General features: G+C 33.6%; 2 protein-coding genes across 3 annotated transcripts in view; both read left to right on the top strand.

Annotated features, from left to right (window-relative positions):
* Window positions 1-3,901, top strand: part of LOC130621162 (protein mono-ADP-ribosyltransferase PARP12-like) — a 23,976-nt gene extending 20,075 nt beyond the window's left edge. For both annotated transcript variants that reach the window (XM_057436478.1, XM_057436477.1), the window contains 2 exons: window positions 2,515-2,728; window positions 2,953-3,901. In XM_057436478.1, coding sequence (XP_057292461.1) covers window positions 2,515-2,632 — 118 coding nt within the window. In that variant the 3' untranslated portion in view covers window positions 2,633-2,728; window positions 2,953-3,901. The remainder of the gene's footprint in view (window positions 1-2,514; window positions 2,729-2,952) is intronic.
* On the top strand, window positions 2,652-15,909 carry LOC130621355 (protein mono-ADP-ribosyltransferase PARP12-like). Its single transcript, XM_057436646.1, has 3 exons — window positions 2,652-2,728; window positions 2,953-3,202; window positions 14,667-15,909. The coding sequence occupies exons 1-3, from the start codon at window positions 2,652-2,654 to the stop codon at window positions 14,817-14,819; spliced, it is 480 nt and encodes a 159-aa protein (XP_057292629.1). The 3' UTR covers window positions 14,820-15,909.

The raw sequence follows: 15,909 nt of genomic DNA, 5'->3' as shown, positions 1-15,909 counted from the left end.
CGCAATATATTTAAATTGGTTAATCGCTATTGTTGAGTTTGCGTTTTGCTGTAATTTTTTCCGTTATAGCATTTCCATCCTAATTGTCCAGTCTTACCTAATGGCTGGAAAAAAAAATATGACTAATGTTGTCACTTGGTCTTTGTTTTTCCGTTAATATTGTAACTTCATATAGTTTATTCTACATTGAAATTTTGGTACTTTCAATACTTTCTCCTCCAATAAAATTTGTCAGTTTTAATAGCATCTCCTCCAATGGATGTTGTCACTTTTTATAGTTTCTCCTTCAATGAATGTTGTCACTTTTTATACTGTCTTCTCCAATGAATATTGTCACTTTTTATACTGTCTTCTCCAATGAATGTTGTCACTTTTTATACCACCTCCTCCAATGAATGTTGTCACTTTTTATACTATCTTCTCCAATGAATGTTGTCACTTTTTATACTATCTTCTCCAATGAATGTTGTCACTTTTTATACTATTTTCTCCAATGAATGTTGTCACTTTTTATACTATCTTCTCCAATTAATGTTGTCACTTTTTATACTGTCTTCTTCAATGAATGTTGTTACTTTTTATACTATCTTCTTCAATGAATGTTGTCACTTTTTATACTGTCTTCTCCCTTTTTATACTATCTTCTCCAATGAATGTTGTCACTTTTTATACTATCTTCTCCAATGAATGTTGTCACTTTTTATACTATCTTCTCCAATGAATATTGTCACTTTTTATACTACCTCCTCCAAGGAATGTTGTCACTTTTTATACTATCTTCTCCAATGAATGTTGTCACTTTTTATACTATCTTCTCCAATGAATGTTGTCACTTTTTATACTATTTTTTCCAATGAATGTTGTCACTTTTTATACTATCTTCTCCAATGAATGTTGTCACTTTTTATACTGTCTTCTTCAATGAATGTTGTTACTTTTTATACTATCTTCTTCAATGAATGTTGTCACTTTTTATACTATCTTCTCCAATGAATGTTGTCACTTTTTATACTATCTCCTCCAATGGATGTTGTCACTTTTTATAGTTTCTCCTTCAATGGATGTTGTCACTTTTTATAGTTTCTCTTTCAATGAATGTTGTCACTTTTTATACTGTCTTCTTCAATGAATGTTGTCACTTTTTATACTATCTTCTCCAATGAATGTTGTCACTTTTTATACTACCTCCTCCAATAAATGTTGTCACTTTTTATACTCTTTTCTCCAATGAATGTTGTCACTTTTTATACTGTCTTCTCCAATGAATGTTGTCACTTTTTATACTGTCTTCTCCAATGAATGTTGTCACTTTTTATACTATTTTCTCCAATGAATGTTGTCACTTGTTATACTATCTTCTCCAATGAATGTTGTCACTTTTTATACTGTCTTCTCCAATGAATGTTGTCACTTTTTATACTGTCTGCTTCAATGAATGTTGTCACTTTTTATACTACCTCCTGCAATGAATGTTGTCACTTTTTATACTATCTTCTCCAATGATTGTTGTCACTTTTTATACTATCTTCTCCAATGAATGTTGTCACTTTTTATACTATTTTCTCCAATGAATGTTGTCACTTTTTATACTACCTCCTCCAAGGAATGTTGTCACTTTTTATACTATCTTCTCCAATGAATGTTGTCACTTTTTATACTATCTTCTCCAATGAATGTTGTCACTTTTTATACTGTCTGCTTCAATGAATGTTGTCACTTTTTATACTACCTCCTGCAATGAATGTTGTCACTTTTTATACTGTCTTCTCCAATGAATGTTGTCACTTTTTATACTGTCTTCTCCAATGAATGTTGTCCTTTTTATACTATCTTTTCCAATGAATGTTGTCACTTTTTATACTATCTTCTCCAATGAATGTTGTCACTTTTTATACTATCTTCTCCAATGAATTTTGTCACTTTTTATTGTTTCTCCTCCAATGAATGTTGTCACTTTTTTAGTTTCTCCTCCAATGAATGTTGTCACTTTTATAGTTTCTTCACCAATAAGTATTGTCACCTTTTACCGTATCTCTTTGAAGAATGTTGAAACTTTCTATAGTTTCTCCTTCATTATTTGTTGTGAATTTTTATAGTATCTCCTCCAATAAATATTGTCACACTAATAATGGAAATAATTATTCCTCGCGAAAACGTACAACAATGTTTATTATGTTTTATCCATGACTTTGTGAATTGACGCACTATAAAAGAAGCCTGTCCCTGTTTTTCCGTCATAAAAGTACATATCTTTCAAAGGTTTACCAGTTGCAATGGCGAATTGTATTAAAAATATGTGAACAGAATCATTCGAGAATGCAATGAGAAATAAAGTTCATTTTTTGATATACGTATGTGGGCTTCTTTATAGGTGGACTCAGAAAGTAATGAATATGATTGTAAATTACTTGATCTAATACGTGGAGAGAAAGTGCACATGAATTAAGAAAGAGATAGAATGATTTTACATACTAGAAATTGTGTGTTACCCAGCAATCTTTTTATTTTTCTTAGGTTGTCGCCTGATTCTTCGTCGCCATCTACTGGGCGTTACCCTGAACATTGGCCGTCCACGTTCCCTTCATGTGGCTACCTTTTGTTGAAAGTTGATCGAAACACGACAAATGATTAAAAAAAAATTTAACGAAACCATGAAAGCCAGAATGCGATGTAAAGTTGTTTCTATCAGAGAGATTTGCAATAAAGCATTTTATGATAAGTATGAATGGTGAGTAGAATTTGGTGACGTTTTTTTGGGCGAGATTTTCCGTCCGTGTCCGCCAGGGGGAAATAATCTTAAATTTTATAGCGTGCAGTAAAGAAAAACGTGTAAATCACCTGTGTATTTCAATTTTGAATTGGCTTAACATAAAATTATTTGCAATTTTCTTTCGCAACTTCTCTTAACGAACAGAATGCTTCAAATCTTTTTTCTCTCGCGTTAATTTTTAGCCAAAAAAGATTGATGAGGGAGCAAAGCTCAAAGCTTAATGAAATTCAACTGTGGCATGGTACAACGCATGCGACAGTTGAGCATATTCTCTGTCAGAATTTTGACTGGAGATTATGCAAAAAAGGACTTTTTGGTGAAGGATCGTATTTTGCCAAAGAAGCAAGCTACAGTCATTCATACGTTGACGCCAATGATAAGTATGAAATGTCCATGTTTCTGGTTGATGTATTGGTAGGTGATTATTGGCAGGTATGGTATTTCCTCTATTCAGGCGTTTTAATAGCCTAATCGAGAACATGCCTAAAATTAATGAAGGGTACTTTTTATGTCAATGCTGTAAAACATTTTGTTTTGGCTTTTGCGTGACAAAATTCCGGGTACAGTACCGTTTAACAAGTAGTTTTCGAATGTTCCAACTTGTTTTTATATCTAATAAAAACGAATTTTCTTTTTTTAAGAAAAGTTGGCTTAGCGAGTAAGGAAATACAGTTCATATTAACTTAGCTGTAATTTATACTTCATTTTTGTTACTCTAAATTGACATTTTTTGGCAATGTATACTTTTAAATTGCAGAGATTAACTTAGCAAGCAGAGTGTGTGGTTTTTGGATGAAATTTACATCGATTTGACAAATACACCTCTCTACACGAATATTCAAACAGACTGAGAAATACCTCCTTTCGCTTAGGAAATATTTCTCGTCCTTTAAATTTCGTGAAGGGAAATTAAGTCGCTTAATTTGCCAAACTCAAAATTGAGAGTTATTTAAAACGTTCAAGTGTCTTTAACTTCAAGGTAGAACAAAAGTGACTCAGATGTAAACGGAAATTTACAGAACATCAGCAGGAAAAATATTAATTACTTTTTTTGCTGTGATTTGATTGTTTGATTTCGACTCTCTAATTTTCTCTTTAACCAATAAATGGATTCGATTATTTGATGACAGCGGCAGCTGTCGAAACGTCGCTTAGAATAAACTCACTTTTTCAGGACAAGATAATATCTATATTATTTAATGCGCAGCAGGAAATTGTAAAATAATTACGTCATACATGCTAAAGACTGTTCGCGGACCTTTGCTGAGGTGATTTAGCTTGTCATTTTGTACCCTAACGGAGTAGCTGTCCTACATTTGTTCGTTTGTTCAATGTTTTAGCGAAGGTGTGATAGGGATTTTTTTCACTATGAACTAAACAAAGAAGAATAGTTTAGCTCTAGCATCTTTTGACAATTAATTTGTTTGTGTTCTCATTATTTATTCAACTAGTCGATAAAGCCCGTGGAAAAATCCACTGGTTAATGAGATATAGGGTTTTAATTTTTGCTGACGTCAGCAAAGACCAGTCAAAGCACAAATTTTTTTTAAAAAAAAATTGTATACCTTTTGCTTATATATCAGCAACAGTCCGTAAAAACTTAAAACTTTTTTTAGAAATTTGTATACCTGTTGCCTTTATCGTATAGATCTTAAATCGCTGATCAAGAAAATGTATAGGATCATATACTTTTGATAAACGGTTGCAGAGATATTAGGGTTTGAAGGTTCTTTTGATAACGTCGTCAACCCGTTTATTCCGAAACGGATTCGGGGACCCAGGTTTGGAAAACTTACCCAAACTGGTCCCAGGTGGTCCCTAGTTATCCACGCGGTGAAAAATGACTGACGTCACTACCTTGTTTCCAAGTTATTTGGCCTTAAAGCTTTAGCTGCACTGTAATGGCTTCATTAATTTAATATACTTTCCTTTAACGCTAATATTATTTTAACGTTAAAGTTTGGTAAATTACAGAACAATTTTATGAGAGATGTTTTACAGACTTTATCGAAGAAAATAGTGAAGAATATAATTGACTTTGTAAAAGTCACAGACAGACAGACAGACAGACAGACAGACAGACAGACAGACAGACAGACAGACAGACAGACAGACAGACAAACAGGTAAATGGTTAAATGTGCGGAATTTATTAGTGCGATTTCGAAATTTTTATGAAATTTGCGGATTTAATTTATGCGATTCCGTACGTTTTTTTACTTCTTAAGCAAGGTCCCCAAACGGTCCTATTTTCTAAGACAACTTAGATATCTGAAGACGTGTGGAAGGCCTAAGTTGATGTAGAGAGATCAGGGATAATGGGGACAGAAGAAAAAGAAATCTAAATGTCTTGTGACAATATCTTATATATAATAAAAATTTTAGAGTTTATAATCTAAGATGTCGAAAATATTTGTAAAATCGGTTCTATCTTCATGCTCCCACTCGTCATCAGAATCTTCTAACATATGCTTTTGTCTAACCAAGCGAGAAATATCCTCTTTGCTAGCTCGTATATCCCTTTTATCTGGAAAGGAATCATCCGTTTCTAAAGGATCCACAAAAGCAAACGGGTCAAGGCTTTCGACACCCTAAGACCCTTTAACGAGTAGTTCAGTAATTCCCGAAGCCTGCCAACCATTTGATATTAATTCTGCTCCCTTAGATGAAGTGAGGTAGTCGTAAAGATCCACAAGCCAGCGTGAGTGTAGAGGTTTTAGCATCGTAAGTGTAAGTTTGATGTCAATTTCGTCCAGCCTCAAGTTCTCTCCAAAAATCTTTACTATACCACTCAGTGAACCGTCGCTTCATGTAGGCTTTCGCAGCACCATTAACTTCGAGGTCGGGTGGTTGAAACAAATTAGTCATGTTCGGAGGGACACGAACAAAATGGATATTGCTTTCTTGCAATTTTTCAAGTACGGCACGTGTTATTTGTCCTGAGAACACATCATAGATCAACAATGCAGGATGGTCATTTCCAAGTTGTAATTTTTTGAGTTCCTGCTGGATATCTGTTAGTATGATGCCATCAATGAGTTTTAACGTTCTTCTGTGTTGCTGAAGTGTTTCGGGTTGGCACTGAGAGCAAAGCTCTTTGGAAACAAAAATGTTGGTATGCTTCTTTCCGTCTTCTCGCCATAAATCAGCGGCATTGGCAAGAAACCATTGCTAAATGTAATACCAAAGGTGGCAGCGATGGCTTGTTTTTAAGTACCTCCGATATCTAATGTGCGACTTTGTACTACAGCATACTTAACGGGAGTTTGGTCAAAGTTCATGATTAGTGAATGAGGAACTACATGGTTTTCGACTAAACTCAATACTTGATGCTGAAACAATCACTTTGCTTCTTCTTTGGCCAACTCCGTGATTTCTGGTTTTGAGGTGGTACATGCACGTGAACAGAAACCCATCTGTATGAATAAACTCTTAGCCCATGATGTTGAATCAAGATCGATTGATTTAAGGTGTTCGTTGTCACTCCTTTCAATTAAGGCTTTTGCTGTAGTAATTGCAACTACAGTATTCACTACACCACCCTTTTTTCTCAACTTAAGTAAAAATGTTCTCACTTTTTCATCTAGTGCTCCCAACATTTAGAGGCCTTCCACGTTCTTCTTTTTCTAGTAAACTGTTCGTAGCGAGCTTTAGGTTTTTGGGCGGTACTTTCACCGAAATCTAAATGTTTGTGCGTGTTTTTAAACTGTTTAACAGCTTTTGTTGCTCCGTTAATGGCTGCGAACTTTCCAATTTCGAAACGTTCTTCCTCCGTAAATTGTACACGCTTTTTTCTGAGTTTCTTCTCTTGATAAGCAGCTTCTACCACAGTGTATTCCATCTCACCAAGACCACTTTCAACTTGTGTCACAACGTGACTGAGACTTGATTGTGAACTTGATCCTAGAATATACACGTATTTTTCTTTAAAAGAAACCAGTGAAAGGCTTTAGTACTGGCAGTTCCTTAATGTTTTGGTAATTCTACTACTGAAACTTTCTTATATGGTTTCTTCACAAAGTTAAGAAAAGAACGTTCATTAATTCTATGTGTCACGTGTAAAAGTTAGACATAAACAACATTTGAAATTAGCAATATCAAACGTTACACATATACGTAATGAAATTGACATCGACTATGTACAAAAAGTTCATGAAAAGTTATGTCATGAAACTTAAAGTTTCTTATTTTTTGGAAGCTCCAGCCTCTAGTTTCTTATAAACGGGTTTCTTTTAAAAAAATACGTGTAGTGGGGATATTTCCCAAACACACTTACGACTGTCTGTTACAATGCGACCTTTCATTTTCACGCGAGTGTTTTTTTGTACAAAACGACATATTTTGTTGGATTGACATCACATTTGAAACGCTTTGTGTTCCTTCAGTTCATTTAGTAAGTTCTAATTCATTTGCGAGACTTTTTTCAGCAAAAATTGCCTTCAATTATTACTTCAATTGTTTTTCTACGGAAATTGGGCAAGCGAAAACCGGGCTTAACTTCATTAGAATGTCTTCAAAAATAAAAAAATAAAAACTCAGCTTTTCCCACACAGTTCGTCGTCTTTTAGCATTGCAACATGGGTGAGAAAATCTACGAATATTCATCTGCTGTGAGAGGGTATCATTTCTATCGCAAATATTGGCAGCCGTTTGTGGGAGAAGAACTCGATTGTATGCACGAAAGGGACAACCCTTTCGACTTTTTTGCCATAAAGTCGTAGCAAAACTACGACAGGACAAACAGTTGGGCATTTGCCAATGGAATATTCTCGAGTGACGAAGTTTTTACTTGACCGTGGAGCAAAGCTCATGGCGAGTCTGAGTTCTTCTAATTACTGTGTTTCACCACTGGTGCAAAGTGGACTTGAAATTCCCTGTACAGTAACAATTACATGCCCTGCACATTTAAAAACAAAAAACTTATTAACATTTTTGAAACAGTGATACATCCAAGCATTTACCCACGTGATGAAGGCTTTGTTGCTGGATCTTATTTGGCACCTGAAGAGACGAAAGGAAAGCCTGAAATGAAAGGGGGGGAAAGAAAAATGATGTTTTGACGAACATTAACAATACACAGAAAGACATCAGAGCTTTTTTAATAAATCAGGAAGAATTCCAGTGGAGAAAAAACGTTTTGGAGAATCAGTAAAAAGTAAACCTATTGAAATAGATCTTGACTTATAAAAAATGTTTGTTTTATTATCTCTTGTCTTTCCCAACCTGTAGCCTTCTATTTTAAGAAGTTTCACGGAAATTTCTGATGCTGGCCAATTTTTTTACATTGGGCGGATTTTAATAGTGCGAAATGCTAATTTTTTTTTCCCGTTGGGCGGAATTTATAAGTGCGAATTGCAGAGCTCGATTAGATTTGGGCGGCATTTATTAGTGCGAAATACACCCTAATTTGCACTAATTAATTCCGCACCATTTTATCCACGCCTTATTTTCTGTCCTTTAAGAGCCGTAAACTGCGCTTTAGTACAGGTATACAGTTTGTCGTAAATCAAGTGAGGCGCATATACTATTATAGTGTTGCGACTTTAACATATTTTTCAAAATCTAACTTTCCGCAACGATAGTTGAAATAAAAACCGTTTACAAACCGTTGTTACTCCATTACTCCAATATTATTTTATTTTGCGCAATAAGTTTTTGTGAAAGTTAACAAATTAATCGTGACACTGGGATGAGCGCTTAGTACAGTTAAACCATGTTGCACAGGTGTGTAAGGATAATACCCTTTTAAAAAACACTTTAAGTTAAAACACAAGAAACAGTCCATTGATAACACATGACTGAGTGGTTAGTCCAGGTAAACAGTGTTGCACATTCGTACAGGCGTTATTCCCGAGAAAGTTTCAAAATTAATTGTGACAGTGGGCTGATCTCTTAGTACAGGTAATCCACGTCACACATGCGCATAGGCATAACAGCCTTTTCCAAAACAGTCTGTTGTTAACACTGGGCTAACCGCTTAGTGCAGTTAAACAAAGTTGAACAGGCGTATATGCATAATACCCTTTTCCAAATAAACTTCATTGCAACTTCGGTTTAAATAAAAATACAGGACACAGCATGCCGTTACCTGTCCAGCTAAAACAAACGCTCAGCCATTTTATTTGCAGAAAAGGTTTTCAAGAAAATAATAAAAGATGTAGCTACCTAGCTAACTGCATTTAGCATAAGAAGTATTGTTTAATAATATTGTTGTAGGCAAACTGCATTTTTTTTACTCTCACTTTTTAGCCACAAAATAAAAATAAATGTTAGGTAGTTTAAAAAGGTCTTATGCCATACAGAATTGTAATAAGTAAGGCTCAAGCTAGCTAGCCTTTAAAATTTTCGGTCCTAACCAAAACCTTAAAATTGGTGATTTAAGATTGGTACGTGGGTAAAAAAAAAAGGAAAAATATATGTGCCTTAACATGTGAAAACAGAAAGAAACAAATACTACAAAATTAAGGGGGATATGAAAGACAAAAAGCTCAAACAGATCTGCAATCCTCACACCATCACTTCCAAACTGAAATGGCCTCCGTAGCATGTTGTTTATCCGGTTTTGTCGTGATTCCGAAATTAAGCTAAGTAAAACCAAAACGCAAAGTCCTTAAAAATCAGGCTCTGCGATAATTTTCAAAAAAAGCTGGGCGCAACCATTTTGAACAGACAGAATACGGCTATTAATAAAAAAGATAGCCGGGAAACCCGGCGTCGAATCGCCGGGATGAGCCACAAGTAACTTGTTGAACGCCCTAAGGAGCGCTTAAAAAGAACTGTAAACTGTGCGACAAAGTCAGGTGGAGCGCTTTAGTACAGGTATGCAGTGAAGCGCACACACCATTATAGTGTTGCGACTGTAACATATTTTTCAAAAAATAACTTTCCCACAAAAAAGACTGAAATAAAAACACAGTTTAATTATTTATTTATTTATTTCCGAATTTATATACAGGATGAGTATGTCAGTAAAAAATATTGTTATAAATATACGTCCTGTTTATGCATACGTTAAATCTAGTTAGTAATATATATTAAAATGCAAAGAAAAGTATTAAACTGAAAAAATAAAAAACTCAAAAACTCATGGAAAACGCAAAAATTAGCCTAAACGTTCGAAAAGTAACGACCAAAAGAAACAGTGGCAGGAAAGAAGTAGTTGCCATCGAAAAGAAACAAAAACTAGTTTACACATACACACAATCACACAAATAAATCAATATAACCAAAAACTAAAAATTCGGCGAACTATCTCGAAAAGTATGAAAAATACTCAAAGAAATTATCTAAACTCTAAAATTAAAAAAAACTAAAATCTAAAATTTAGTAAATTTTTACTAAACTCATGTCCACTCTGCCGGATCTCCTTGGGCAAGGAGTTGAAAAGCCTAGCTCCTTGAAAGAAGAAACCCGACCGAGCAAACTCAAGTTTTATTTTAGGAATTTTTAAAAGAACATTTTGATTTCTAGTTGATAAATTATGGGAGTTTAAAGTAAAATAATTATCAAAATTCGAGCAACAATCACCATCCAAACATTTTTTTACCAATTTTACAGCATGTTTTTTAATCATGTCTGATGTGTCGATACTCGCACATCTTTTGTTATCGTTATTGCGTCTATCCAACGATCGTAATTTTTGTGATTGTGTTGCTGTTAAGTTTAAAAATGACAAGCAATTATATCGAATAACAGATTGTATGATAGATTGATAAACACGTCTGATAGCTTCTTCGTTCAAGAAATACTTGAGTTTACACAACAACCTTAACTTTGACGAGAACTTTTTGTACATACTATCAAATTGCGGACCAATATTAAGAGTGTGATCGAGTACTGTACCAAGATATTTATAAGATGTAGTCACATTGATTGGTACTCCGTCAAAAAGCAATGTAAAGTCAGTCTTTGACATTGATAATCTTTTTGCTGTCCCAAATAGCACGCAGTCAGTCTTTCCAGGTTTTAAATTAATTACAAGTTCGTTTTCTCGAAAGTATGAGCTGATGTTCTTTAAATCATTATTCAACAATTCTTCTATCTCAGAAATCTTGTTTGAAGAAACGTAGATAACAGTATCATCAGCGAATTCCACAACGTCAGCTGTTTTCAGAATGTCCGGAAAATCGTTAAAGAAAACTAAAAACAGTAGAGGTCCAAGGATAGAACCTTGTGGCACCCCACACAAAACCGGATAAGGATCGGATAACTCATCGTCAAAACCAACAATTTGTTTCTGTCAAACAAATAGCTCTCAAACCTGTGATATTGCTTACCCCATATTGTTTTAACTTTGCTAGAAGGGTTGCGTGCCCAAGGGTATCGAAAGCTTTCGATAAGTCAATGAATATCGTGCCAGTAATTTTTCCTTTGTCTGCAGCTTTTCTTATATCATCTAACAATAATGTTGTTGCAAGCTCGGTCGATCTCTTTTTACGGTAGCCAAATTGCTTCTCTGACAGTAAATTGTTGGATTCTAAATATTCACTCAATTGATTGTGGACAGCTTTTTCCATAATTTTGGACAGCACAGGCAGTATTGAAATAGGGCGGTAATTATCAGGATTTGCTCGTTCTCCAGATTTGTGAAGAGGTTTGATCAAAGCAAATTTCCATTCAGTTGGCATAACTCCGGTCTTTAAAGAAAGATTTACAATAAATGCCATTGGTTTTGAAATCATCTCGGCACTGTCCTTTATCAAGTTAGGAGGTAAATCATCAAACCCAGTTGCTTTGTTACGCTTTAACGATTTCAGTTCTTTTTGGATGTACACTTTGAAGTCCAGTCGTTTTTATTTTTAGATCTTCGCGCTTTGCGTAACAATTGATCTTTATGATTAATCTGCCCTTTTACTTCCTGTGTGAGCCATGGACAATGTCTTTCCTTTACTCGTTTAGTTATCTTGGGAGCATGCTTATTATATACCGTTGATATAATATCTTTGAAATCAGTCATATCATAAAGTGCATTCCACTCTTCCGATTTAAGATCACGGCACATATGCGATTTGTTGTATTTTGAATAATTACGACATGTAATAGTTTTGAATTGACATTTAACATGATTCATTTTACGCACGCATCCTATCATGTCATGATCGCTGAAATCTAATGGTGCTACATACATCAACCGTAGATATTAAACTTTTGTTGTTAGTTAAAATAATATCAATTACAGTACTTGTATCTTCAGTCACTCGAGTTGGTTTAGTTATCAATTGAACAAAACCGTGCAAAGTAATAAAGTCTTTTAATTCTCTGCATACATTTTTATTTCCGTAGTTAACATTGAAGTCCCCGAGGATTATTGTCTCAAGATTTCTACTGTTAATGAGAGTTAACATATCATCGAAAATGTTGTTAAAATGTGCGTGAAGATAATTTGACCCATCCGGGGGTCTGTAAAAACTCCCAAGTAAGAAACTTTTTGACTTTTTCTGAAATATTTCTATAATGATACCTTCAACTTCAACTCTTTCAAGGTCTTTTCTTCTTTTCCAACTGATTTTATCTGATATATACGTGGCAACACCACCGTGGGTACCATTTGTTCTGTTCTTTTTAATGAACTTGTACCCCAGAATTTGATACAAACTATCGTCATCGTTAAAACTATGAGAATGAATATGTGTTTCGGATAGTGCTAATAAATTTACGTTTTTATACAAACCAAAAAACGATTGGATTTTTTGAAAACTTTGTAATAAACCTCTGATATTTTGATGAAATATGCGTATTCTTTTTTCTTTGTCAAATTCTCCATACATGGATTAGGACCAGGACATGTCTCCACATCTCCACATAAGATCAACAAAATGTGTAACAACGATCTCGGTTTCGAATAATTTTTCTTCTGTGTAAATAAAGATGAAAAAGCAAAGTTCTCCTGCTCATCCTCTGCATTCATCGTAATACTAACACCATCGTTTGTACAAAAATTCTTTTTACTCACTCGGAAAACCGTAAGCCAAACTATGAAAATAAAAACTGTCAGCCACAAGCCAGTGACCGCACGTTCCGCCATCTTGTCTTTACAACCGTTGTGACTCTGTCATAGCAAAAACAATCGGTCAATATTATTTTATTTTGTGAAATTTAAAAAATTAATCGTGTCACCGGACTGAGCGCTTAGTACAGTTAAACAGATGTGAACAGTACCCTTCTTTATCACAACTTCGGTTAAAATGACAACACAGGAAACAGCCTGTCGTTACCCCTCCAGCTAAAGCATTTGCTCAGCCATTTTATTTGCAAAAAAAGTTTTAAGAAAATAATTAAAGTTGTATAAAGATGTACCTAGCTAAACTGCATTTAGCATAAGATTTATTGCTGAGAATATTGCGATAATTGATAGCCAAACTGAATTTTTATACTATCACTTTTTAGGTAAATATATGAGATAGCTAAATGGCTATATCCTCGACATAAAAATAAATGTTGGGTTGGAGAAAAACCTCTTATACCAAACAAAATTAGTAAAAAGTAAGGCTATTAGCTAGTAGCCTTCAAAATATTCGTTCCTAGCCAAAAATCCTAAAACTGGTGCGTTTAACATCTGCACGTAGCTAAAAAACGTGACAGTATATTTATCTTAACATTTTAGAACATAAAAAAAACAAATATTACAAATATAAAAAGATTATAGAAGACAAAAAGGTGAAACAGACTTAGAAACAACACTGAGACTGACCACCATTACTTTTTAAAAACTAAAATGGCCATCATGTTTCTTCGTTGGCATGTCTAGGCCGCGAAAGTCTTGATTGGTTTTTCAAAGAATCAGGCGTTTTGATTGGTATACACGTGCGAGCGGTCAAAACAAAGTCAGTTAAACTGTCAGTAAACCATCCTATTTGTTTTCTGTGACTCCTGGGCGGAATCGGCGATTAAGGTCACGGGGGTAAATTATTATTAAAAATAGCGCATTTAAATAATGAATTCATTTTAATCACTTAATTTTTTTTTCAAATTAAAGATTTATCAATTAAGTTAATTAAATTATGTAAGGAAATAAATTAATTTCTGTAATTTATTTTGATAAATCATAAGATTTCTAATTAAACAACCCCTGGTTTCTAAAAATTCGCGGAAAGATGAAAGGTATATCGGTAACCCTTTTGAACAGACAAAATGCGGCTATTATTATAGAGATTTGTACACAGTCGCAAAAATATATTAGAAAAAATCATTCCGCTTCACAGTTATTTTATTATCAGCAGAACTTGGAGAAAAACTCTATTTTGCTTTGTATATTGTTGTGGTTGTTGTTGTATTGCTTCTTTTTCTCATTGTACGCAAAGTGCCTAAAAAAACCAGATCACAAAAATAATTATTAACATCTTGTCAGTCATTTGAAAGGGCAATCTTGATATCTGCAATTCACTTTGGTCTTTCGGTCATTACCAACACCAAGTTTGGTGCATAAGACTTGCTAGAAACTAAGATCAAGAAACCCTCCAAGTTAACATCTTCATTTCCTTTTTCTTTCCACGGCACATTCTGCCCTTACCATGTCAAATAATCTTCGAAATCTCCATCATTTTGCTTCAATACACGTTTAGTGTATTTACCACTCTTTTTAATAGCTTTGCTTAAACAATTGCTTCACAAAGCCGTAATTTTTTTATCATATTTCTTAAGAAATCAATTTGGATTTCAAAACAGTAGGTAAGAAACAACAAAGTGGCCACGTATAACCATAATTATTTCACATTCCCTCAACTTTGTTGATAATTAATTATCCCAAGTATGATAGGAACTTCAATTACAAACTTTAATGCAAATTTAAGAAATACTAAACCTAATTTTTTGACAAGTGCTTTATGCTCTCAATCTTCTGTTCAATACTATAGCTTTTTTGAAATAATTGTCTTTAAACTTTGTATTATATATTTTAGGGTTATTCTTCTTACAAAAGACCGCCAGAAAAAGAAAAGCATCGCCTCTATGACAGTTGTGTCGACAATATGAGCAATCCAACGATATATGTTATATTTGAGCGTGATCAGTTTTACCCCAGATATTTGATAACATATAAAAGAGTATTGTAAATAGTTTATGCATTCTTGTTTTGTTTTTTATCTAAACTTTCTTTTGAATTTCTATTTTTGTGGTTATTGGAGGGTTCATTGCTAACATGCAGACAATATGAGCAATCCAACGATATATGTTATGTTTAAGTATTGTAAATAGTTTGTGCATTCTTGTTGTTTTTTTTATTTTATCGTTATTATTATTTTTAATGTTGTCATCTGATTATTCCTTGAATACCTCAATTAAAAGTCTCGCCAATAAAAGAACCTGGCTTTGTAATATATAATATATAATCACAAAACTTTGATGTCAAAAAATTTCGCAAACAGAAAATTTTTGCGAATCGTGTTTTTCTTAAAACTGTATAAAATTTACAAATCAATTGCAATCCGTTTGCGCAGATTTTAGCGGATACGCTTTTTTATAACAACGTGAAAATTTAAATTTGACTTTTTTTAATTTGCCCTGGATTGCTAAAGGCAAAATTTTAATTTTGGCTTCAGTGTTGATTTTTAAATTTTACATGAATTTCGCTTGGCATTTTTGTTCATTTAAGGAACTAAAAACTTTTATAGTTTTTTATACAGGTATAAGCCTCGGCTATTCAGTTTTTGAAATTTTCAGCCCGATAAGTTGTTTTGTAGTCGTTTAAGATTAACCCAAAAGCCTTAATCTTTGGTAGATCGGTTGCTCAAAAAATCGCAAAGAAGAAATATATTTAAGCTTTAGAGCCCAACTTGCTTTTCAAATATCATAATTTCTAATTTTAAAATACCAAATACTCGACATTGCGTTTCCTGTCCACAGATATAATTTTTGAATTATCCAATAAAAAAATTCAAGAGAATATACTATTGAGAATTAAGCAAGGAACTTAAAATCTGGGATTTGTGAAAATTTTTAATTATGCATCTTTACATTTTATCACTATATTTAATTTGTATTATTTTAACTTTTCTTATAATCTGTTTTACACGGTTATAGAATAACTACGAGAGCAAAGAAACATACGGACAATTGTAAGGGTGATTTTAACCCACAGGGCATTATCTTACGATTAATTTTGATTTTAATTTTTGATTTATTAAAACACTGTACACTTGTAAA

Source organism: Hydractinia symbiolongicarpus, chromosome 12, assembly GCF_029227915.1.
Source record: "Hydractinia symbiolongicarpus strain clone_291-10 chromosome 12, HSymV2.1, whole genome shotgun sequence".
NCBI classification, from domain to species: Eukaryota; Metazoa; Cnidaria; class Hydrozoa; order Anthoathecata; family Hydractiniidae; genus Hydractinia; species Hydractinia symbiolongicarpus.
The sequence above is the reverse complement of the archived record's forward strand: the minus strand, read 5'-3'. Positions and strand labels throughout refer to the sequence as shown.